The sequence below is a fragment of the Ochlerotatus camptorhynchus genome, unplaced genomic scaffold (genome assembly GCF_037179485.1).
Source record: "Ochlerotatus camptorhynchus isolate MF236.1 unplaced genomic scaffold, CSIRO-AGI_Acam_v1.1 ptg000240l, whole genome shotgun sequence".
Taxonomy (NCBI): Eukaryota; Metazoa; Arthropoda; class Insecta; order Diptera; family Culicidae; genus Ochlerotatus; species Ochlerotatus camptorhynchus.
The window spans coordinates 711,490-737,967 of NW_027040730.1; the positions used below are offsets into that span (position 1 = coordinate 711,490).

The 26,478-nt window shown below is 36.3% G+C and overlaps 1 protein-coding gene across 2 annotated transcripts in view; it reads left to right on the plus strand.

The window, feature by feature from the left end:
* LOC135704411 (uncharacterized) overlaps positions 1-26,478 on the plus strand; it is a 130,419-nt gene that overhangs the window by 77,807 nt on the left and 26,134 nt on the right. For both annotated transcript variants that reach the window (XM_065225860.1, XM_065225861.1), the window contains exons 4-5: positions 3,201-3,302; positions 3,365-3,473. In XM_065225860.1, the coding sequence (XP_065081932.1) occupies positions 3,201-3,302; positions 3,365-3,473 (211 nt within the window). The remainder of the gene's footprint in view (positions 1-3,200; positions 3,303-3,364; positions 3,474-26,478) is intronic.

A 26,478-nucleotide genomic window follows, 5' to 3' on the forward strand; every position in this document is an offset into this window, starting at 1 on the left:
TATTAGTTCACAACTCTCTCACTACGCAGCACTAGTGTGCATGTGAACTTCCTATATAAACTGTATCTCGAGAACCTAGCCATATAGAACGTTGCTGTCTTGAGCAAAGTTGGTCAGGTGACCAAGTCCTTTCGGATGGTAGTCATATTATTTAAAAACTCTCTCACTACGTGGCACTAGTGTGCACATGAACTTCCTTAATATGTTATGTCTGGAAAGCTTGTCCATATAAGATGGACTTCATGGTACTTCAGTTATTTTAGCCTCAAAGAGCCTCAAAGTTCTACTTACATCACTTACATCTACTTACAAAGGTCACTCTGATATTTCTTCCTCATTCCCAACTGATTGCTGGTGCCGCTATCGATTTCTATAATATAGAATCATTGCAAGTTGTATACTGAAAATGGACGGTCACTCTCAGCACCATTCAGTTGTACCATTGTGCAATTTCACTGATTCTGATCAATAACAAGATTTCAATTATTGATATGTGCATGCAAAGTGAAACTTAGTTAGCCAAATGTTTTAGATTTATGCATTGAAAATTGTTTATAGTGTTAGCTTTTTAATGAAAACTAATAAAAAAAAGGAGAACAGGTTAGTTTTTCTAGGGACATAGTTTGTTATTCTTGTTTTTACAGCAAGTGTATTGCCACTAAAAGTAAATTAATTTCCAATAAGGAAAACTATCTTTGATTCTTTTAAAACCATACGGAGCAGTACCATTGTCGTAACTAAGGAAACTAAGGGGGTGGGGCACTCTAGCACCATCAAGGATTATGGTGCCCCCTCTAGAATTGTTACTACAATTTCTAATTTTCCTGACACTATAAAATTGCAAATTGCCTAATTGAGAAGTGCGAATGACATTATCTGATAAAACAATTTTGGCTTTTAATGAGCTGGTGTAAATCTTATGAACCATTTTTAAAGCGAAATAATTTTGCATAAAGCCGTTCAGTACCGTAAAGCCGTTTATTTAAAAATGAGGAGGGTTGGCAGATGTTCACGTTTCATAAAATTTTATTTTTTTTCCTTGATTTGTTTTTCGTCGATCTTGGTTTCCGTGCTGAGCACCAATGCTCCCGACGCCAGGGAAACAGCTCTCAAACCTGGACCCTACCTATAGACCCATCATTTCTTGAACCGGGGACCAACGGCTTTACTTCCCTTCCGAAGGAAAGCGTGATCAGAGATGTTATGCCTCAGAACATCCCGGCGGTGCCGACTGGGATTGAACCCAGGCCTGCTGGGGTGAGAGATAATCACGCTCACCACTACACCACCGGCGCCGCTATGTTTTATTTTGGATTTAATTTATTTTGTATAGATGAGGAGGGGAGGTCAAAAATTTCTTAATAAAACCCTCCTTCAGGGAATGACAATTTGTTAGAATCATACATTTTTGCACAATTTGAAGCTTTTTTTATAGTTTCCCCATTGATTCATTGAAAAGCATTTTAATTCAAGCCCTGATGATTTTAGATACATTTAACAGACATGAATTATCTTGGAGTTAAAAGCTCTCTCTTAAAACCACATTATTACCATAGATATAACACTAGAAACGCGGATGAAGTAAGAACACCACATCTTTTGAATAATGCTTCACAAAATTCATTATTTTTCAAAGGTATAAATGTTTTCAATTCGATGCCTAGACACATCAAGCGTGCAACTACACTTACAGAATTCAAGAGACGCTGCATTTCACATGTAAAAGCTGTTTATTGAGCAGTTAAATTTTTATGAATGGATAAATCATGTATCTTGACAAAGTTATCTCTAACGGATTATTTTGTATGGAGACTGTCATATAGACATTTTAGTAATTGGTGTAGCATATACAAAAAACTACATTGTTTGCCTCGATGGTGATGATGGATTTTTAGTTTTTTGATTTTGTAGTAGTAATAGTAAAAATAGCTTTGAGTAGTCTACGATGGTTTGAGCCTCGCGCGCGGAATACAGGTATAAATGACTAATACGTGGAAATTGTGGCAAAAGCCTTGAATTAGTAAAGGGTTGGCTGGAAGTCGTTTCCTTGGATATAGTCCTGGCACTGCGGAAGCTTAAACGTGTAAATCCCAGGTCACGTGTAAATGGAAGTATTGTCGAGGACTATACTTGGACTTTTGATAACTAGTTACACCTTTGAATGTTTTTGGTTGATGCCTATAGCATATTTAACAGGACATTTATATCTGTAATTGTAACCAGCTCGATTTTGTTTGCAAAACTGGTTAAAATGTTTATATTTAATTATCTTAAAGATAACTCGTCCAGCTCAAACCTTTGTAGGGGTAAGAGGTGGGACCATCATCATCATCATCATCATCATCATCACCTACCACTACTCAAAATTTTTATATTACGGTTTTACCGAACAGCCGCATTAAAGGTCATTAAATAATAATAGTACATTTATTTAAAGCAATGCTTATTATTTAATCAAACGGCTTTTGTTGTCTAATTCATAAAATTAAACGGAATAATCGATGCTCTCATAAAACATTAATAAAATTAAGAAAATTAAGTAAGGCATTGTGAATGCTAATTGAGATTGCTTGTTTAGAAGTTAGATAACGTCTGGTCACCTTATCCTGTCATATTCTCAACATTGAAATTATTATAAAAGATCATCGCAGTGATGAATTTTCCCAACAAGGAATGACAAAATTCATCTTTCATGATGATTTTACTTGCTAACTCTATCTTATCGTGCATTTGTACACAAATAGTTACAAAGCCTGAAATGCGTTAATTAAAATGTATAGCTTACTTTTGTTACACTGAAGAGGGATCATTTTGCCAGGTGAAATTTGCTTGGGTTTTGTGCTTCTTTTGTTCCATGGAGGCGACAAGAAAATTACACACGATGGAAAACGGTATGCAGCACAAATTCCAAGTATTACCGTTAGTAAATGAGCTTGCATTCACGTTCACCAACCGTAAACACCTTCCTGTATTTTGCGTACATCCTGTCTTCTTTCGGTTTACTATCATCATCGCGTAGCAGGACCTGTGCTTTTCGCAGGTGCATAACGCAATCTTAGGTCTTCCGGCACTACTGTATGTGAAACGAAAAGACACTCTCTCCTACCGAACGACCAACTTGAATATTTATTCTTATACTCTGCATTATCCTTTACTCTTAGCCTCATGATTTTCCCCTACTTCTTCTATGTACCATACAGGTTTCATGGATCAGGAGAAAGGACTATCATCTACTAACGGTCGGGTTGACGACTTACAGCAGCGACGAGCGATTTAGTGCCACACATCTGCAAAACTCCGAGGTTGCTTCACGTTAGGAAGCAAAAATGCATTCTCTTGAATATATATTGCTTTGCAATTGCAGGATTGGACGTTGCAGATAAAATTCGTTCAGGACCGGGACGCCGGATGGTACGAGTGCCAGGTTTCAACACATCCACCGACGTCGATCTTCCTAGAGCTACGGGTAGTGGGTAAGTTTGCAGTAAAACAAGTCATCTTTGGTGCTTTTAGTGATTTATTGTGATGCGCGTACTCTTTCCCTTTTGTGTCCTAGTTTCTCTCATCCAAATATATGATTACGTAAACACCAGCAGGTACCAACGGTGGTGCCATGCATAGCGTTTACTGTGAGTTATGAATCATACGCACTAATGAAGTTTTAGACGTTCGCTTCGTGGGTTGAAAATATGGGCATGATTAAATTTATTGTTCAGGTCATACATGTTTTTATGGTACATAAACCGTTAACAGGATTTGGTAGAATAGAGATTTTTTAGATTTTGGTTTCTGGTGAGGATCTTTTCAACTTGTAATTATTCATGACGTACCTGGAAATTTAATGTAGTATCTACAGTACTCTGATCAAAAAAATTCGAGAAAATTCAATTCGCAGAATACCAATGTAAAACCGAACAACTTGGCAAGACAACTCTCAATTAGAAATTGTGAAAAAGCTTAAAAACAAACTATTTTGTGGGCGAGCATTACATGATTAGAAACCCGATAGAATCCAAATGGGAAACATTTCTAGTTTCTTTAATCAATACGACTTGGGGCAAATATTTTTTTTGTTTATTTGTTCGGCCAAGTCATTTGACAGACCATTCTAACATATAGATCCTAAGCAACTGTCATATTTAATTCCGTTGTATCGTGAAGTTCGATAAAATCTCGGTTATGATCTCGAAGGAAAATTAAATTCCCCTAATCACCAGCAACGGATCTCTGGACCCAGGTCGCACCCAAATCACGGATATGTTTATCTTTGATAAACACCACCTTAATGGTCCCAATTCCCAATGAAATCATTCCCATATCCCCGGGATTACATGGCAGATCATTAGTTGTAACCGACAAGCCATTATTGTTTTCCTGCCCTAGCGCGACCAATTGACAAAGTTTCATGCATCGCTAAAAGTTTCACCGTTATGATACGGGAGCAGAATACGAAAGCAGTGTAGTCCGCGTAGGAAGCAAACACAAACCAGACTTCCAGTCACGTTCTCTTGGCTCTGGTGAATACAAAAATAGTGTGAGGTAGGTAATAATGGAGATCCTTTTCTTGCTGTTTATAAAACTTCTTTTCTTTTCGTTCCGTTACTAACGCCAGAGTTTCTACTTAGTTCTATCATTTTTTTCATAGATATGTGGTAAAAGCCAATAACGAATGTATTTTTATTCATTAAATCCAAGTAAATTAAAATATAATCCAACCATAAATAGGAGGGAGCGTATTGAAGGGCGCAACTTAAAAAAATACTCAATAAAGGCATTACATAATCACTAATTAATCAGAGAAGGGAAAATTGAAAATAAAGCATACGGACCATCCTTAAATTACGTCACGCGTTCAGAGGGAGAGATAGTTTGAATAATTGTGACAATTTGTAACCCCCATATGTTACTGATGTCATTCATACCGTTGATGAACCCAACCTTCGCTACTGTCACCACAGAAGAAAACAGGTGTATCAAAAGGCCTTTTACATCTAGGCGAAATCGTCTGCAGTGTAAATAATTGTTTCAAATCTGTACGTGCTCGACTGTTAATGGTTGTTTAAAATGTTTTGTATTCTGTTTTCAATGTTGTTTTTATGAAGAATGGTTCATTGTACTCTATGTGTTATAAAAGGAAATCAGGAAATAAAGAACATTCTCTTTCCATAGTCAACCCTCCAGGACGACATGTTGCCTCCTGTAGGACCTTAAAGTAACCAGTCGATCATTATTATTATGCTTGAAAAAACTTGCTGATAAGACGTGTGACCTGTTGACTGTTGGACGAATCAGATACATATTTTACATAAGTTACCCCCTCCCCCATATAAGAGGGATTAAGCCAAAACGTGGTATCACATTTTAACTGTTAAGTAAAACATAATTTCGAATTACAGTTTTTTTTCTGGAACCCCACTGAATCGAAAGCGATGATTTATGTTGCGATTTGCCAAAGTTTTTGATGGTTATGAACAAATTTATATAAACATTTAATAAATGGATTGTTTCCCATTAGATCATAATAAATGTCTGTTCTCAATAATTTGTATATGTCAAATATCTAGCGAAATTGGTTTAGTATTAGAATCTAGCAAACTTATTTTAGCCCTTTCTAGAAATTCTAGAACTTTTTCTAATTCCAGGATAGTGATATCAAAGTAATTAAAAAACTGATGATTTGATATCCATTTTCAAGTTCTAGCACTCAAAAATATGTACCTACTTGCGGCAATCCTTTTTCGTTTAAATTTATTTTTCTATCCTGCTTATATATTTACATACATTTAAAAATAGAAATCAACCAGCCTAAGGCTGAAAATCATGTGAACAGCTTCGATAAAGACCGTAACCCAGTGATGTCATGGTTAATTTGGAATTGGTTACTCATTTTAAAGTAGACTTTGTTATTTATTTTCAATAGCTGGATACCCTAGAGGGTCACACCTCAAGTAACACAAATTCATAGAGTTATGTTGAGTAAACTGCTTTACAACCAAAACCAGTCATAAAAAGGTTATATAAACTGTTATAGAACATTTGTGTTGCTTGAGTAGTTCTAACTACCACGAAATCACTGAATGTTTCTCCTATAATCGAAGAAATTTTTTATTGATTGAGTGAGCACAATTTTCCTCAAAAATCTGCTGAATAAAAATTACACTCTACACGGATACAGGTACCTAGAGTCGAATTCAATCAAAATTGCATTGTAATCGAATTCAAAGTCTGTGCCGTTTATATGGGGTTCAACGATATTCAAGATGTTTTTCCTGGAAAATCGAAGGAAAATTTATTCATTCACTGAGTAACTATTTTTTTTTGCAATTTTGAATCCAATTCGACTCAATATTGAGTTACTCTCATCGACCGCGCATTTACTCATAGATTTAAAAGACATACATTTTTTTTTTATTCAAGCAGATTTTTTAAAGAAAATCGAGGAAAATTTTACTCACTCAATGAGTAACCCCACTTTCTACTATTTTGATAGAAATCCTTCTAAATTTTGAGTTAGTCTCATTGACTAACGATGTGACAACCAACGCATCTAAAGACGAACTGAAACAAAATTTTAGTAGCAACGTTACGTTTATTTCTGTTGATTATGATTGTACACTGAATAAGCATTTCAATTGATTATCCTATTTGGCTCTTTATCTTCATCTTCGTCTGAAACAAAACGTATAGATACACTCTTTTATAACCTCGTCTATCTCTGTCATAGCAAGCAAGCACGTGATTGGTTGATTGCGACCAAAAAGTTTGATCAATTTGCAATAGTTTACTAATGATAAATTACTATAATCCTTAATCCAAACAAATGTTATATCAAATCTAAATCAAATGAAACATAAATCTAAATCCGTCAATGTTGGCGTTTGAAAACTGACACTAATCCGTCACACGATTTTTTTGATTTAGACCCAAGTATAGTCCACAAAGACGCTTAACTCCATAATACAATGAGCCTACCAAATAAATATTGTGGAAAAATAAAATAGCTCTTTGATGTCTTGGGAAGCATTTCTCATCTTCCCATTTCTTGGTGTCTTTCGTGTTAAATAATTGTCCAAATGAAGAAAATGCTATTAATATTAAGAATTTTATAAGTTCTCAGAGTTCCTTGGAACTGTCCGCGGTAGGGACAGTTAGCCAAATTTTGCCCACAGAATCACACAACCAAAAGTAAAGACGTTTAGGAATACAAGATCGAAGAGATTTTTTTAAAAATAGTTTTATCTTCAAGTGCATAAAATTTACGTTTCCAAATATTTTAAATTTCAAAAATCCAAAGTGAAGAAAAATTTTCATCTAGTACATAGGGTAAATGTCGGCTTCGGCACCCATTGACTGTTTTCGGCAACCAAAATTTAAACGTTAATTTCACTATGTTTTACCATCAACACACTTCCCTGAATGTATCCAAACGATTCTTTAGTCTTTCAGCTTCAATCTGATTATATTTGTAGGACCGAGCAATCCTGTTATGCCAGATTTTTCTTCAAATGAAGCATACGTACTACAAAATGGGGCTGATTTCGAGTTGCCGATAATAGAACAGCTGGTTAACATGCAGTTCTAATGGGAAGGTTGCCGAAGAAAAAGAGGCTGACGACAATAGTCACACTCACCTAAGAAGTTTAGAGCGTTGTAAAAACACTTTCAAACAGTTTTGAAGAATTCTGTCGATTGGAATGGATAGAGAAGCAAGCAGCAGATGAATTGAAACAAACAGACAAATATGTACGTGACGCTGTGAAAATGCTATTAGAAGTGCGGACGCTGCTTAGATTGACGAGAATACGTAAATTCCCCTATTACAAATTTCAAGAGAACACACATATTCACGAAATAATAAGACATATTAATTGCAAAATAAAACAAGTTAAAGCCTATCAATGTGCCCTGCGGTCAAAATGCCTACAAGTTACAGACAAAGGGTTAACATATTAGGTTTTACATGCTTGGGTCTTGGGTCTTAGCAACTTAATTATAACTACAATGAAACTCGGCTTAAACTCATTTCCAGGAGAAATTAGTAGTTAATTTTGCTTAAATTATCGGTGACTTTTAGCCATGAAATACAATGAATAATATGGTGGGATGCCAAGAAAATCAACAAAGAATAGCCCATTTACCCTAATTTATCCCAATATTTGACACAATACTAACACACGGTAAAGGCGCAGCTACAAAGCAAAACCTTGCTGGAGGTTTCTGGGTTCGATTCCCGGTCCGGTCTAGAAATTTTTCGGGTTGGAAAATTTCTCCACTTCCCTGGGCATAGTGATCCATTGTACTTGTCCCACAATTATACTAATGGAAAAATGGTACAGGCATCGAAAGCTCTCAATTAATAACTGTGGAAGAGCATCTAGAACACTAAGTTGAGAGCACACAATAAGCTAATATGCGATAAGCAATAAGCTTGAAATGCGAAGAAGAATAAGAAGAAGAAGAATAAGAACTTTGAATACTGCCGCTAACTTTCAGACTGCATTAATATTACTATGTGAAAAATTACAATAAATCGTATGAATTTAATATATTTCAAGAAAACGGAAAGTAGCCCATTTTGTCATTTGGTAGTTGAAAACAACTGTTAATGGTGTAAGTACACACCAAAAAAATATGAATTTTAATGGTGATGTAAATATCCATGCATGCTAAATTTGAAGCATGTAAACTTCCTTTTCACGTAAACTAGCAACTTGCAAGGAATATTGCTCACAAAGATGGATGGTTGCATACAATATTTAGAATATTTCATTTAATGACTCATAAATTTACACGATCTGTAATGTGAATTTCTATGATATGTGACGCTCCATTTATGTGCATCATAGTGACAGAAATTTACACTACTTTTTCGAACTGTGTAGGTTTCCGATATATATCATTTATGGGGCCTCCCTTAGCTCAGTCGGTAAAGGCGCAGCTACAAAGCAAGTCCATGCTGGAGGTGGCTGGGTTCGATTCCCGGTCCGGTGTAGGAATTTTTCGGGTTGGAAAATTTCTCGACTTCCCTGGGCATAGAAGTATGATTGGACTTGCCACACAATTATACCAATGTAAAAATGGTACAGGCACCGAAAGCTCTCAATTAATAACTGAACACTAAGTTGAGAGCACGCAATAAGCTAATATGCAATATGCAATAAGCTTGAAATGCGAAGAAGAAGAAGAAGAAGAAGAAGGTTTCCGATACTATGCACAACAATCTCTATTTGAAAAATTCCAGGGAATCTTTTGAAGGATGTATCCATAAGTGAACATCTTATGATAGAAAATATTAACCAACCCCTCCCCTCCGTTTAAGCAATTGTCGGGATTGATGAGGTGCCTTTCTTTCCTATGACTAAATTTCAGCTAAATTTGTGGTTGATTCCTAACTATATATTCCATAATCTTAAACAATTAACGGCAGGAATAATATGTCACAAGATTGTCCTACTATTTTATACCACTATTGTCAATATTTTTGAGGTACAATGGCACATCATTGCTCACACCCACTCGTCCATTCACATTCAATTTGTCTCGAGCTTATCACGAGCTCATAGTGTCTGATAATAAAGTGGCATACCAGCGTTTCGAAGAGCTTTTGATGTCATTCAAATCCCGTTCACCTTCCATGCTCGCGAACAGAATCAAAGTGAAACAGGTAGCCTGCAGTAACATTCCATTAATTAATCACCAAAACTGTCAACCACTCACGTTCCATTGTATTCAAGCAACAAAAGCCAAGCTCCTACAAACATTCGATACCGGGATTGCAGCTTCGTCACAAAGAATGGCGGTATCTCAACACAGTGAACCTACTACTATTGCTGCTTCTAAAATAAATCTGCAAAAATGCTTTGTAAAGATGATTTTTCATCTCGAGTAGTGGAATCATTAATGTATTTCGCCACAAAAAATAATAATCCAATTTTTAATTTTTTATATTTTATTTTAATTTAATGTTTGATTTCCACAAATTTAGCCAAATTTACTATGCACTACTAGGTAGATGGAGCACATTTCGATTTGGTGTCATGCAAAGCATAGCATAAGAATAATGCGCGTTCCTAATCTATTCACTGTAGCGTAATCCAGGGTACAACATCCCTCCGAACAAACAGTCGTACCATTAAAATAGATGGGGACCGTTTTTGGATCTAATTCTGGATCTGCTCCCCTGCTTGGACATTCGTTCATCCATTTTTTTTTAAACTTGTGTGGACCGTTAACAACTCAGCTCCGTCCCCCTTTACTAAACTGTCTGCGAAGTTTATGAACAGCCCCACGATTTGATTTAAGGGAATTTTTAAGCAAAGGGAATGTATCTATTTTCATAAGAATAATAACTTGGGACCTGCAGTCTTATAATCTATTCAGTTAAAAGCATTTTATCGCTCAAGTCTAAGCTACTAAGGCCAATTTTCACATTTTTGCATTTCGGTACCAATAATCTGGAATTTGGACCATTATTCATAATAGCGAAGGCTGTTCTACGAAGACCACTTTTATTGCAAAAAGTTGATTTTAAATCTCGTTTATGCAGCGTTCGTAGAATAAAAAAAAAACATACTTGATGTTTAACTTTTTCGTGACATTCTTTCATGTTTTGACCACTGTTAACTTTGTCAATAGCGGATGGATTTTAATTCTAAACAGTCCAATCGACTGTGTTGTTCTGCGAATCTGCTAAAATAAATCCTTCATCAATTTTAAATAGGTAACCAATTGAAAATTACACAACTGTTGCAATGGCGATCAAAATTATCACCGATTGCCTGCAAAAAGCGCTTTCCCCAACACAGATTTAAATATCCAATTCCATCCGGTCTCACCGAATGGTGCTTATTTAATCATCGTGTGTGATGGTGTCCGGTCGGTCGTCATCATCAGCAGCAGCAGCAGTAGTGCTTTCAGCACGTGGCGTTGAACATTGTTCTCCATTACACAACGAGAAGCTGCCCGCAAGCTGCAAGCTGCAGCCCACATAAGCGTCCATTCACCGAAGAAGGAGGAACAAGCCGCACTGCTACTGATCGGATTCAGTAGCTCTTGATGAGTCGCTGTGGGCCATCTACGTTCCAAACAACATACAACTCGACAGCCTCATCTGTCTTGAACAGCCTAATAGCTCAGCATCCACTCAACCATCACGACAAAGCGGTCCTTCTCAGGATCACCATAAATTTTCTAAAGAGTATGTTCTGGACATTTTTCAAGGTCATCAATCGGATGTTTAAATTCGGTCGTCATCAGCAGTGCTTTCGGCGCGTGGCGTTGTACATTTTTCTCCAATTCATTACGAAAGGCTCCTCGTAAGCAGCGAGATATCAAGGCTCATCCGTGTTGAACACCCTAATAGCTCAACATAATTCAACCATCACAACAAAACGGTTCTTTTCAGGACCATAATAAATTATTGTTATTTAAGAGTTAAATTTCATTGAACGTTCGCTCGCCTTGCTGCCAGCCACATCACCCCCGAAGTTCTTTTATAATGTACTCAGCAACCAAAAGTTTGTGGTCAAATGCGAACAGTATTGAAGTGGTACATAAAAATTCTTGCAATGACCGAATACCACATGACCTCGTCAATTAACCAGAAACACTTCGAAGGTGAGGTTTTCTCCAAAACGCTAACAAAAAGCAAAAAAATCTCGAATTTACATCATTGATCGATCGATCGATCGATTGATCGACACCAAAACGATTTTAAGGCAAACATGAATTTTTGTAGCAGCCAAGTTTCAGATGCAATCAACAATAACTATGTGGAAATAATACCCGAGGAGGAGAGAATAACTAATGAAAACCTAATTCTGACCTGATACCAAAATTCGGAGTTAAATAGCATGACATAATAGGTAAAATAGCAAAGAATAATACCAAAAAAAAAATTAATGCAAAAAACTTTGTAAATAACTAAAAAAAAAAACTGTGTGGTTATTTGGCATACCTCTTATGTCAGAGCCTGAGCAATCCATACCAATTTCATGTATCGAGATATTCGTTCCTGCTCGGGTAGTGGAAAATTATCGAAAATGACGGAGCTCAAAAATATAAAGCTGTAAAGAATGGCGGAAGCTCAATTTAAAATCTGAAAAATAAGCACTGTTTGTGAGCATCAATAACTCAGAATTTAATAGTCACAACATTGGTGGAATATCCTTGAAAATTATGCAATCATCAGCTTTTCATCTAATTTTCATATTCTGAAACCTATTCTCTGAGTTCCAATGAAGTTCAATCTCTGCCTGATAGCTAGATAGCTATAAACAGCTATTCGTCCCTAGGCCACCATCCTTTTCAATTCAAAGTTTAAATTAAGTTTTGATCATAAACTCTACAACAACCTATTTTTTTTCCTGTGGTTTGTTTTCCGTCGCACTAATGTTATCAACGCCAGAGAGGAAGAAGGAGGAAGCTCCCACTCCTGGACCCTACCTTTCGACCCATCACAACATCATGAACCGGGGACCAACGGCTTTGTTTCCCTGATGAGAGATGTTATGCCTAAGAACATCCTGGCGGCGCCGACTGGGATTGAACCCAGGCCTGCTGGGGTGAGCGGCAATCACGCTAACCACTACACCACTGGCGCTGCTGCATCAACCTATATTCTGTAGAACTAAGTGTTTATAGGCACTTGAATTTTTCAACACCGCCAAGGGAAATTATGCACAAACTTCATCGGTTTTTTGTTTTGTTTTTGTTCTTCAGAGCTGGCAGTGTAGCATACTGCAAATGGTAGGCAACAGTATCTTCTAGGTCAATTACCAGGACAACATTTCAGAGTGTGGTTATGCAAAAAGTGTTTCGTCATCCCTCAGAACTCGGAATGTATTGAATATGAAATTTTAAAGAACCGCGCTCCATGCTTACCAAATTCCAAGCCTAGCCTGATATGTGAGACCACTTATGAAAATTTAAATATAAATCACTCGTGTGTACACTCGTTTGGTACCGAAATAAATCGCTGAAATGCAGTGAATTCGCGGCAACAGCTGACGACTCTCACATCCATCCCTTGCTTCGAAAGGCTCGTTTTTAATTAAACTCTTCCAACTGTGATTAAACTTTTTTATTATTTTATAAAGTTGGGCAACAACGGCGTGGAGTAAATTGCTTTTTTCGCATCCTTTTCCTTTCTTTCTATGCTTGCTTTGAGAACCTCAAGAATAGATTGGAATCAGGCGGTGTGTTTTGGTGTTGTTGTTTTTTTCTTCCTTTTGCTATTTTGAGATTTAATAAAGCAACTGCGTTCTCTGACTACTAGTATGCAAATTCCAACAGATAGGCGATAGTTTGCTTAGAAAAATGCTAATCTGACATCCTCTCTATTTTTTCATACAACCAATGCAATAACAGAAACATTCTGCAACACAGAAACATTCTGAATATAACTTGTGATGTACCGTTATACCCCGGACAGACTATGGCTTATATCATGTAATATAGGCTGTCTTGCAATGAGCACTCATACATAGGATTTCCAGTGAAAAGTAGATGTATGAGTGCTCATTGCAAGACAGCCTATATTACATGATATAAGCCATACACAGCAAAAAAATAATTTTGATATCACATCAAAGTGGATGCACTACAATCATGTCGAAAATTTCATGTAATTTTTATGACCACATAAATAAACAAATGCAGTAAAAGCAGCGTAATGTCAGTTCATGCATTGTATTAATGATAATTTTGTCCTTTTTAGCAAGTAATATTACACCATATTTTCGACATGATTGTAGTGCATCCACTTTGACGTGATATCAAAACTATTTTTTTGCTGTGTAGTCTGTCCGGGGTATTAAGATGGGTTATTCCGCGTACCTTAGTATTTATCGCTACATAAACTCTGTAAGAATTGAAAAGTTATCGTCTAATGTATCATTTAGTAGAATTGTTATCGTGTTTTCATTAACAAATAAATGATTTGAAAAAATCAGCTCCAAAATTTCTACATTTATCTTGAAAAATGTTGTGACGGTGCGCACAATTCCACGCACTGATTTGAGCGATGTTTGTAATTACGCTCATTAATGCATTTAATTATGCGCAGTTTTATTCATCTGGAACCATTTGAAATCGCTTTAAAGTCTTCAATTTTTAATTATAAGGTTCTGAAAATCATTCTGTTGTGCAAATCGTTAATTGTTTAATAATTTTATTGAACCAGACAATCACAGCTGTTTTTTTTTTATAAATGCTGCCTATCTTTATCCATTATATCCATGGAAGATAATCCATGATAGGGGAAATGTCGGTTTCGACAATACCTTAACCTATTATCGCCAGGGGGTAAACAAAGTCCTAGAGCACTCTAATTTGACCAATAGATGCTATGAAACACAATGTATCCACATGCCAAAATTGAGCTCTCCAGGATGTTGCTTAACCCCTGACGATAATAGAAAAAGATATTTTGCCGAAGCCGTCATTTACTCTAATATGATCAAATTATTTAAAATTATTTGTTGCCTAAGAGCGTATTTTTGTCATTTTTAATGCATTGTGTATTGTATTAGTATTGAACAACCTTTCCTCCCTTTTGTAGTGCATAGTTTTGTATGTGGACATATGCTATTATGCAAGTGAGTGTAATTGTGACCATTAAAATATCCAATGCTCCTTTTCTACGCATAACGATTCCTACAATTAAACATGATTGCTAATTTTTTTGTTGATTTATGATGTGTTGAGCACCACTCGTTCAATTTATATTTATGTTTTGTTATTTTTTTCTCTCTACAAAAACCGGTAAATTTTTGACAGTTGCCCAAAAGAACATACATAAGATAACATAAGTATAAATATTAAAACGTTTGTCTTAACTATTTGCATGAACAATATCAAGTTATACGCGCTCTTGACCGACAAGCAACTTGCAAGAAAGAACATTTGCATACAAGATTTGGATTATTTTAAGAATTAGCTCATAACATTACATCAGAGGTTTTTTTTAAGAATTGCTCACCACCGTTCCCTCTTCCTCAAAAAAGATGGCAGATAGCGCTTAGGTGAAAGCATATTTTTTTTATCTAGTTTGTTTATTTGGAAGGTTCAATCGTGTTAGCTTTACGGAGTTGATAATGCATTGTTTTTTGTTTGTAACACAATTCACTTATTTCTATGTCTAGTAGGAGTTGGGCCCAATACTTGTGGCTTACCCGAAGTTAGAGGGGTACATTGTCGAATGGTAGGATTAGGGGAGGAGCTTGGGGTGAGGTTTCGAAGTCTCATCAGAGCGTTGTCGCCAGTATGAACGGTAGTGCGGTTCTAGATCCGTCTGGAGTTCGACCGGCTATGGTGATCGGTGGGCGACGATGAGACTCATCGAGACGGGGGGACACGACAAACAAAAACTAATAAAGAGAAATAAAGGTGAAAGCTAGAGTCGGTGTATAATGAGTCACGCCAAGAGAAAAACAGTTGAACTCGCATCACGGTTTTCGAAGGATTCCCTTTCTTTTCACTTGGCAACAGAGGACTTCTACATCAACTTCAAATGACTTCTAGCTAGAACAAAAAATTGCGGCTGTAGTGAATCATTATATCAGTGATTTTGTCAAATTATCTTATCAAACAATAGTAGAAGTTCTCATTAATGATCATTAACAAACGTATCCCATGACAATTTAATGCTCACTGCGTGTTTATGATCATTTCTTCAATTTTATTTTATATTTTTTTGCAATACCTTTCGTTGACCATTCATAGCATCGTAATGTTTGTTTACTTTGCACAATAGGTAGCCGGTTTGACAGTTCAATAGGTAGACTTGGCTTCACTCTTGGCGTGACTCATTATACACCGACTCTAGTGAAAGCTAGTAATCCTACACGGAGATGAAAAACTACCCAAAATTAAGTACTTTTCCCTCAATTCCGGGGTTCAGCCCAATAACCCAAATTTGAGTAAATCGCATATAGTAGTTTCCATTTAACACCAGCAAACAAATTACCTACTCTTAAGTATATTCCACCCAAAATTAAGTTTAATTCACGTAAATTTGAGAATATGCAATTTACTCAAAAGTAGCTTATTGGGCTGAACTATATCGTTGGGTCGAATCTCTCGTTCCTTTTTTGACAACAATAACGAGTGCAAGTGAGAGGCTGAAGTCAATATTAAGTAAAAAGAACTCAAATTTTTGGTAGTATTTTTTCTCCGTGTATACATAGAGATTCTCGGAAGCGGCCATCTTGTGCCGATCGAGCAGCGAGAGCTGTCAAAATGTGAGCCAAACGAGCACGTTTATCGTTGCCAGAATGATTCAGTTGAAAAGTATTGTAATCTGGGTAAAATAAATTCAAACAAAAAGTAAAAAAAAAAAAATCTAAAATTATAGTAGTGAAATGCGAATGTTAACATGAAATATAGGTAGGGGAATGTGTGCTTTAAGCAGCTAGGAAATGTTTCAATTTACTTACGATCTTCGTCATCATATAAAAAAGCCGAATCAAATGAATCGTCTAGTGGTTTTGGAGCATGTATAATATCGCATAAGGATCAACTGTGATATCAAAAAGTTCTTCTGGCACATCTTTCGTAGGTTCCGGAACATTTTTATTTCTGCTGCTTACTACAGTAGACATTGCTGAACTGTCCGAATTATTAGTAGAATACCTTTTCAGAGGTGATTGATTCGGTGATTGAGGCACAATTCGCCACGATGTTAATTTTAACAAAGACGATTGCCGCTTGACTAATGAAATCGGAAAACCTCACATTGTTACACTTTGTTCAGGTGTTTCTGGGTGTTTCATCATGCTGATCAAGCTGTCAAAACTTCATCCGAAAAAATATATTAACTGGAAACCATATCGATAAAAATCAGATCCATCTGCGACTCCTTTGCTGTTGTTTGTAATTTGTAGTTTGCAATTTATTGCTAACAAATGAGAATCTGCCAGTTATACCACTATTCATCAGGCCGAGGTGTGCAGATTAGGGCATTGGCCTTTTCACTGCAGGAGGAAAACGAATGGACACGTGTCACCCAGGAAGAAGGACCAAGCAATGGGTGCAATTTGCAATTAATCGGTGGGGCCGTGATTGGGCTGCTACTGGTGAAAACCTAGAATTTACAATCAGAAACTGTTTGTCTGCGTTTGGCTTGATTGTCTTGCAAAACATCTTTGCTTTCGTTGATCCCAACAGGTTTCGTATTTCATTTTCTTCGGATTGGAGGTTTCGGTCCAGATCAGGGTCCAGATTCAGGATGTTTTTCGGTATGACGGTTTTTGCTCGTTTTAATGTTCAAAACAACAATAACAATCGAATGTAAATATTATTTGCAGTGGTTCCAGAATTGATTAAAAAAATTGCTTATCATGCGGCGCAAGGCGAGGGGCGATCAACTTCATAAATCAGCTGAATTGAAAATACAAACTTCGGAAAATACAGACCCTAATAAAAATACTCAAAAATACCTCGAAAATACTTTGTACACGAAAAATACATTTCACAATGAATTTAATACACGTTGATACAAAAATACACAAAACTAATAAAAATACATACATACGAAAAAATATAAAATACACCTTTTCAAGTCGGGTAGATGAATCGAAAATACTCAAGTTGACAGCCCCTCGGCGCAAGGGTGTTAGCCGGCGTTTGAAGTGTATCGAAGTGTGTTTCTGTGGATGTTAGCACAATGTGGCCGAGTCGCTTACACACATTTTTTATATGTTAAGAAAATATGAAATACATATTATTTAAAACTCAAGGGCATAATGGTACGTTCTCACTACGCTCTATATCACGTTATAAACCCAGATGATATGATATGTCAAGTAGGGTGTTCATACTACACAAACGTGATATTGCTTGACATATTGACGTTTCTGTTGAACAACTGTCATCGACAAAAAAATATTTTGGAGCGGTTTGTTTCGTCGTAGTTGAGCGGTCAGTTTTGTTTCCTAGTGCGTGGTGGTACGTGAATTATTAAAATGGCTTACGAACAGATAAACTAACAAGTAATTTCTTCGATTGCCATGCAATACTTCATAAACATGTCGAGAGCGTCCAACATGTATCGTTTGGTGTCGGCGCAGGAACGTAATCCGCATCTCCTCTACCACATGGCTATTTTTCCTTGACCAACGAAGGTCGTTGATTTTCTCCTAACATAACTCGAACAGCAGAAACATTTGTGCTACTGACCATACATTCCGCTTGCTTTTGTTGCGTTTTCTTGTTGTTTCCGTTTTTTCAAATTCAACTCAAGTTGCGATAGAAAGAGGAGCAAACTGAAGGAGGCAAATGAGAAAACTCGCGCAACACGAGAAAAGGGCCTATCATTGTTGATCGATTCTCTTAATCGATTTTCTCTTTCGCGAATAACCCGACTGAAAATGAATTTCCCATTCAGTGTGTTGTTTCAGGCGCAATTATCTTCTGTCGAACTATGCTGTGAGCGTAGCGTGAAATTTGTTTATGCTGCTGAGGTAAACCAAAGAGAAAGTCGATGAAGAGAATCGATCAACGAGCAGAGGTCCTTTTTAAATGTTACGCGAGAAAACTGATTGCACTGAACCAATATGACATATTCCTGTTATGTGGAAGTCTAATAAATTTGCGCTATAAGATAATCCATTGAAAATTATATGATTGAAAATGTGTCAGGTTAATTCTATATGAATATCTGGTACATTTACAATGCTGATAATTTGGTAACTTTTATATGATCGTCATATGATAAATGAAAATCGGTCAAATTATAATAATTAACTGAAATGGATTTGATACCCATAAGCATAAGCTTCACTTTTCACCAAAATATAATATATGTGTCATAAATCAATCGAAGTAAAGTTTATGTGAAATTTATATGAAATTTACTTCTTCTTTTGACACATACATTTAATCGATTTCTAAAAATAAATCGAAAAATAAACATCAGGCAGTGGGAGCTTTCACAGTTGTGTCTTTTTTATATTGTAGCTGATTTGGGATTCGATCAAGAACTGTTGAGGTGTGATGCTTTCGGTGTCTGCGCTCGATTCCACTGGGCCACGGCTGACTCCAAGATTGAGCTCGTTCAATTAGCATGAAGTAAGAACAGCTCTCCCGACATGGAATGTAGTGCAACGTTATGCTCGTTTTGCTAGAGTGAAGAAAAATAGCACTGACAAATTTATGCTCCGTTTCGGTGGTGTCGTGTATTCAAATCTTTCTTAATGCTCCTGTGTGCAATAAAACAACGACTACATTATATGAGTTGATGGAACTGGTTCATGAAGTTCGAGTACTAGTGCTGGAATCTGAATAAGCCGTGTAGAAGGCTTACAATTAGAATCTTAGCAAAGTAAATATTGCAGTAGAATCATTTTTTTTATTCAATCTCAATACATTCTTTTTCGGAACCTCTATTCTTATGGAACAATAAAAAACAAAGATTATTCAATACAGTATAATTGTTGCTACCAATATTTAGTTCGACTAATCATTTTAATGAGTGTACGATAACATCGTTGAAAATTGTGTCAATAATGTATAAAGAACAATCATGTAAGATGTTTTTATTGGGAGCGATATTCATCCCGGAAAACCATGCCAAAACAAATGTTTGCTGTTGGATTTCTTAAAAGGCAAATCTATATGGCTATATAATGATTGGGATAGATCTGTTTACAATCGTTAAACCTCAAAAATCAAAGGAAGCTATTGCAATGAGATATAAGATATACATATTTCCTATACTGCAAAGTTAAATGACAGTCCAATAGTTTCTACATGTATGTCGCGTGTAAACAGACAAACGCCAAAAATCGTTAAAAGCAACTCCAATAAAATATAAATGATTATCTTATAAGATAAGGTATATTTTACTGAATTTTCTCATAGTGCAAACTCATATGATTCTCCATTAGTTTATAGATGTCTGTTCCCACCCATTACATATCACCAGTTTTTCACCATGAAATATATCAGACAATATTCATATACATCTTACCTATCGCTAACCACGTTCGAAGCAACGTTTTATCAAGTACTAAGTATATGAAATTACGATAGAAATCATTCCATTTCGCAGTCATAGTTTTTAAGTGATAATCCGATGGAATCTATCAGTCATCACATAGAATGAATAAATCTGCTGACATTGATATGCTAAAAGATGGATCCAATAAACGGTACATGTCGATTTGTTTCAGTGTGGGAACATGCATGCATTGACCACTAGACTATCAGTAATTGTATATCCAGGAAGACAAAAGGCGTATAAGAGATACCTATGTAGTGCGGTTTATGAACACGGTTTGCCAAGTACGTGCAACGCTTGTAACGGTCTTGATTCCACTGCATTATGAAACCATGAGTTTCCATGACGAAATCATGAATCATTGTTACGATTACATGGGATAGCAAGTTTTTTCATTTCAAGATTTTTTATTCATGGAAATGGAATCGGATTTGTTTCCGTGTATAGTTGACGGTCTACATATAAATGGAATTTGCCATTTGATAAAACATTAGGCATATCGTTAATATAGACCTGTTATGAAACGATACTAGAAGGCAAGAACATATATTTATGGTGTGAGATATGTTGCGAAAATAGTGAGAAAAAATCCACTGCCTACAGCTGGGAATCGAACCCACACCTCCCAGGACGTTAAACGGTTAATATAAAAACGTTAAAATAATGAACCCTGAGGTACTCCATTGTCTCCACTGCACTGATTTTGCTGTTAAATTCTGTTTGTCGTTGCAATCAACCATGTGACATTGTTTTTTTTTTTCATTTCTTTCTTTTTGGGAAGTAACACTACTGCTACCAGTAATTTGATCATTATTGTAGTATATCCCGTGTCCTTAGTTTGGTGCATGTCGTATTGTCACTATTGAGAAATGATGAAGTATTCGGTTTTGATACAGTTGTCATTCTTGACTTCATCGCAAGGAATCGATTCTAATTGAAAGATCCCGATATTTATACCCTTCGGAGTGTTGAAGTACCCTCCAAAGGCACGCCCCTTTGTCAGTCAGAATTGGATTCCTTGGCAACAAAATTAAACAATGACACCGATAATGACCATGCATCAGAATCCTAATCTTAATCACTTCAAATTATTGCTTGCTCAAATTTCAACACTTTGTATCAAACTCACTTCTTAAGGAGCACCCATTAAGTAGGTCCAATTTTACAAATACCTAAAAATATGTATGTAGGTAAATGACATGCTATGCATTAGGTATAGCAGAACCGAGACGAAAGGGGAGAGAGGGGGTTGATTTTCCTTAAATTTCACATAAAGTATTTAATGCATGTTTCATTACCTAATGTCTACTATCTTTGTTGAATTCATATGCTTACTCCTGGGTGATTCCACAATGTTAATCCGCATTTTTCTATGTTTAAAATTAGAAAGGGGTGCTGATTAATTCATTTTATATATCAGGCTTACTCACACAACAATCTATACACCTCAATGGTGTCACTGACTGCATGGTGCATACCGCCAGAATACAACCACTTTCAAGAAAAATACAACACATTAAACGTTTAAACCCGGCATTAACCACGTCGCACACCTGCCTAATCCCATTTCCGGTCCAACCTAAGAGGAAGAGGAGACAATGCGGGGGCGAAAACGAACCACTTTTCTGTCAAACGCGAACCAGCTCGTGATTGGCCGATTTTAAGCGCGTAAGATAGAGATAGATATAGATATACATAGAGATAGAGATAAAATATTAAGAAGCCAGTTGTCTCCTGTTCCTCTTAAGGTCCAACCAATAATGTTAGTTTGTTATTGTTATTTTCACTTTCGGACAGTCAATACTCGCTCATATACACTAATGGAAATTAATATAAGGACATTTTAAAAACCATGGCTCCTCCCTAATCTAAGAATCAGAGGAATTCTATATCATGTGTGGGAGGAAGCAACATTATCATGCTATAATATGTGCCTAAGAAAGAATCAATTGCATCATTTGCGTAGGAGGAATAAATGGAAATGTGATTTTCTCCTTCGGAAATGAATAGAAGGAAAAAATTTTTGTTTAGTCATTTTCGAAATATTATTAAGCATGTCAACAATTATTGTGACACCAAAATAATAAAAGAGTTAGTTCAAATAATCACTAAACTTCATTTCTGAAATGTTTTAAGGAGATATTATCGCTAGAAATTCTCAAAAATCACAAAAATCATTGGATGATCAGATCTCCTTGCATTATTTATTGCGAGTTGTGTCAACTAGGTTTTGACATAATAATACGTGGATTTTAGAAAAGATCAAAAATAATCGAATCCTCATCTCTTTGCTATTTTTTTATAGTAATTTAACCTCATAAATAAATAAAATTGAAAATCAATGGGTGTTCATTGAGACAAGAAAGTCGGACCTGGTCGTATTCGGTCGAGGTAGGTATGACCACAAACGAAGTGACAGACGACGAACTGGCGAAGAAATCAATTAAAATAATATGGTTCGCTGTAATAGAATTTTCTTAGAAGCTTGTGCCATCATCCACCAGATGGGATAGTATTTTTGTTTTGGTTTTGCACAAAGTTGATTTTGTGTACAATGATTCTTTGACAGTGTGCAAAGAGTGTATATCATTTTGTCATTTTTTTTATGCATTCCAGTTTTGAGTAGAGTGAAAGAGATAGAACCATAGAGGTAACTCTAAGACTAGAAGGTCCCGAAATAACGTGCTCAACTTTTTGGCTCAGCTCTGGTACTCTCTTCGGTCCTAAACTAATCGATTCACCCCTCGAAACATAGGAAAATCCACTAACCCCTCATTTTATCTGTCAAACTTTCATAGCGAATCAAAACAAACATTGTGTAGTAGTAGAATTTCGACTAAAATGAGGTACGTTAATCGTTTGCTTGGGGCTAGTCAAGTAGTGAGCCAATTTAAAATCGTTAGTTTCGTATTGATTGTTGATAGAACCAAAACATTCTAGTACATTTGGTGAAAATGCTAGTTCAATCCAGTAGTAGCAACAATCAATACGAAACTAACAATTTTAAATTGGCTCACCACTTTAGTAGCCTATTGGTCCCAAGCAAACGATTAACGTACCCTATTCTAGTTGAAATTCTATTACTACACTATGTTTGTTTTGATTCGCTATGAAAGTTTGACAGATAACATCAGGGGTGTGTGGATTCATGCAGAACATGCAGGGGTGAGTGAAATAGCTTGGGACTGCTTGGGACCGTTGTTCTGGTACTGAGTGAGCCAAAAATAATAATGATTTTCTTCGGGACCCAGTGGTCTTAGAGTTACCTCTATGGTAGTAGTGTTGTCATGTGGTACAATCCAGTAGTAGTGGTGTTGCCATGTGGTACATTGTAAAATTGCAATAGCAGGTTAGTCACCAAAGTTTTCGAGCCGCTCCGGCTGTCACTTCGTTTGTGGTATGACAGTTATTTTTCAAGGAAAAACCACAGTAAGTACGGGCAACTTCGAGTTAGTGTAATACCCCGTTCACATTACAGCGTATATCACGTGATATATGCTGTCTTGCAATGAGCACTCATACATCTAGTTTTCACTGGAAATCCTATGTATGAGTGCTCATTGCAAGACAGCCTATATTACGTGATATAGGCTTTAATGTGAACGGGGTATAAGTTGTTGCATTATAAAAACCTAATACAGTCAACTTTCGCTCGTTGGGCTAAACTCATAGCTCACTTAATGAAAAGATTTCGTTCGTTGGGCTAAGCTGTCAAAGCTGAAAATTAGTTGAGGGATACACGGATCGCTTATTATCATCAAAATTGTTTAGCTAAATGAATCAGAACTGTCAGAAATGACGTTTGACTTCGATTTAGGTGGGCCCAACTAACGGGAGTCCAACTAAAACGTTGCCCACTTAAAGTTAGCCCAGCGAGCGAAATTCGACTGTTTAAAAAATTATCCATATGAAACTTCCCCTCCCAGTGACATTTGAAAATCTATCTCACACTGTCCTTGCTTTTCGCAAACAAATCAATATCTTTCCGCGTGACAGTGTACTAGCTTGATTTCGATCAACCATGACATTGTTCTCGAATGAAATCCGATACGCAAAATCTCTTATTGGCAAACATTTCTTTTAATTCAGACTTACATTTTCTCCTCGTCGCCAATCTCTGTGATATCCGAAATATATATGCCCAACACACGAATATTCAGAGCATAATTTTTATTCGTTTCTCTCTCATTATACCTGGGACCTTAATTATTACCGTCACCAGAAAAAAAAGTAGCAACTAAATTATTTTGATTCCTTTATTTAACATCGGACTCTGTTCCACAATCTTGTGTCAATCACTGACGGACATCGATTCCATCCAATCGAATGGCCAGGGAGGCGCCTCCATACTTGAGTAGATATCTCACCCATCAACTCATCACACACAAGCGGCTTTATTTCAGTCTGTGTGGTGTCAGCTCTTTTTCAATATTGAGACCAATTTGCCGTCAAACGGAGACTTTTCTCTAATTGGCAAAAAAATACACAAGCAAGTGTCGATGATGTTAGGACAGGGTGTGCAGCGTCGGTATAGCAACGACAGCGTGAAAATAAACATGTCTTTTGGAAACGACGGTTTGTATACAGCAAACTTATTGATTAATACGGCTGTGGTCTCCAATGGAAAGATTGTGACGGTTTATAATGTATGTATGTAATTGCACCCGGGTAGCCAAGGAGCATTCAAACAGCACGTTAACAGCAGCAAATGTTACTTAAAAACCACTTTTGGATAATTATATGGCTGTTTTACTGCTAGATCCCAACTGGGATACTACTTTTGAGATGACATGTCCTGTCCTAGATTTCACGGCTTGGGTAAAAAAAAACCAGGGAATTATAAATTTAAGAAAACGAAAATGAATTTGTATTTTTCCCTGGAAACCACCAAAGATTTAGGATTACAAAAAGCGCAGTCATGTTTTCACCTGGAGAATCACATGTCGTGAATTTCAATTAGTTTAGGGCATCACAGAGGAGTAACTGTGGCAAATTGAAATAAATTTAAAACAATATTTTTTGAATGAAAATTTTCCAAATTTGCTATACAATGATGGAAAAGGCTCGCAAATGCAAATTCGGTCCAATCCGCATAAGTTCATACGACTTAAGTGTTCAGAACTACGGCCCGAATAAAAATTTACCACACAAATACTTTAGAACCTATTGTTACAATTTAATAAAATGTAGTGTAGCAACCATCAAAATAATAATACATTATAATAATAATAATCAAAAACAATAATACATTATTACTTTTTGTTATGAACAATAGAATATAATGTATATGAGACTTTTACGATGGAAAAGGGGTGTTGATAGATACCGTAACCATAAAAAAATCATTTTTTACTCGCACAAACTTGAACTCATTACAGTAAATCTTATGTTTTTTTTTATTGTGCAAACTTTTGATAATATATTATTTATTGTAAACCTATTGTGATCTTTTGACCAATACAATATAATTACAGTTAGGGTTAATTGTCAACAACAGAATCTACTGTTTTTTATTTATATTTTATTGTATTATTATAGTTATTTTATCTGGTTGTAAGCTTCATTAGTTCATAGATTATCGTGATCGGACCTCGCAAGACTAACAACTTTTTTTTAACAATGTCCCAAATAATAATAAATAACATTGCATCACATTTCAAGACCAATAAATGAAAAGGCCTCAACTCCATTTTGTAAACAAACCTTTTGTCGCGATCCAAAGTCCTCCAACGCAAACCAACAATATTAACAGGTAGGAGAAATTCTCCTCTACCCGATTGCGGTTTTTGGTTTGCGAATGTAGGTTTCGTTTCGCGAGAAAATGGCCTTACAAGGTTTGTTTACAAAATGGAGTTGAGGCCTTTTCAATTGTTGGTCTTGGTTTATATAAAATAAGCTAAAATATTAAAATATTGGGACCATTATCCACCAACTAGTTAGCATTGAATACAAGGATTTAATTTTCAGATAAATATTGTTATTTTGTCTGCGTCTAGTGAGGACTGTTGCTAAATAGATGGGTTTTAGCAACACCGGTGGTATAGTGGTTAGCGTGATTGCCTCTCTCCCCAGCAGGCCTGGGTTCAATCCCAGTCGGCGCCGTCGGGATGTTCTGAGGCATAACATCTCTGATCACGCCTTCCTTCGGAAGGGAATTAAAGCCGTTGGTCCCCGGTTCATGAGTTGATGGATCGATAAGTAGGGTTCAAGTGTGGGAGCTGCCTCTCTGGCAGCATCGGTGCTCAGCACAGAAAACAAGATCGACGGAAAACAACAAACCAAAGGAAAAAAATAGTTGGGTTTTGGAAGAAAAAAATTAAAATTATGTACATGTGTAAAAACTTCCCAACATTTATTGCATTTTTTCCGTTGCCACTTTGTGCAGCATGTGTTAAAGTATACACAAAATAAAGCAACATATAGTAAATCTCTAAACAGTATGTTTCTTATTTCAGCCAGGTTTTGTTTCTAAGTACCTC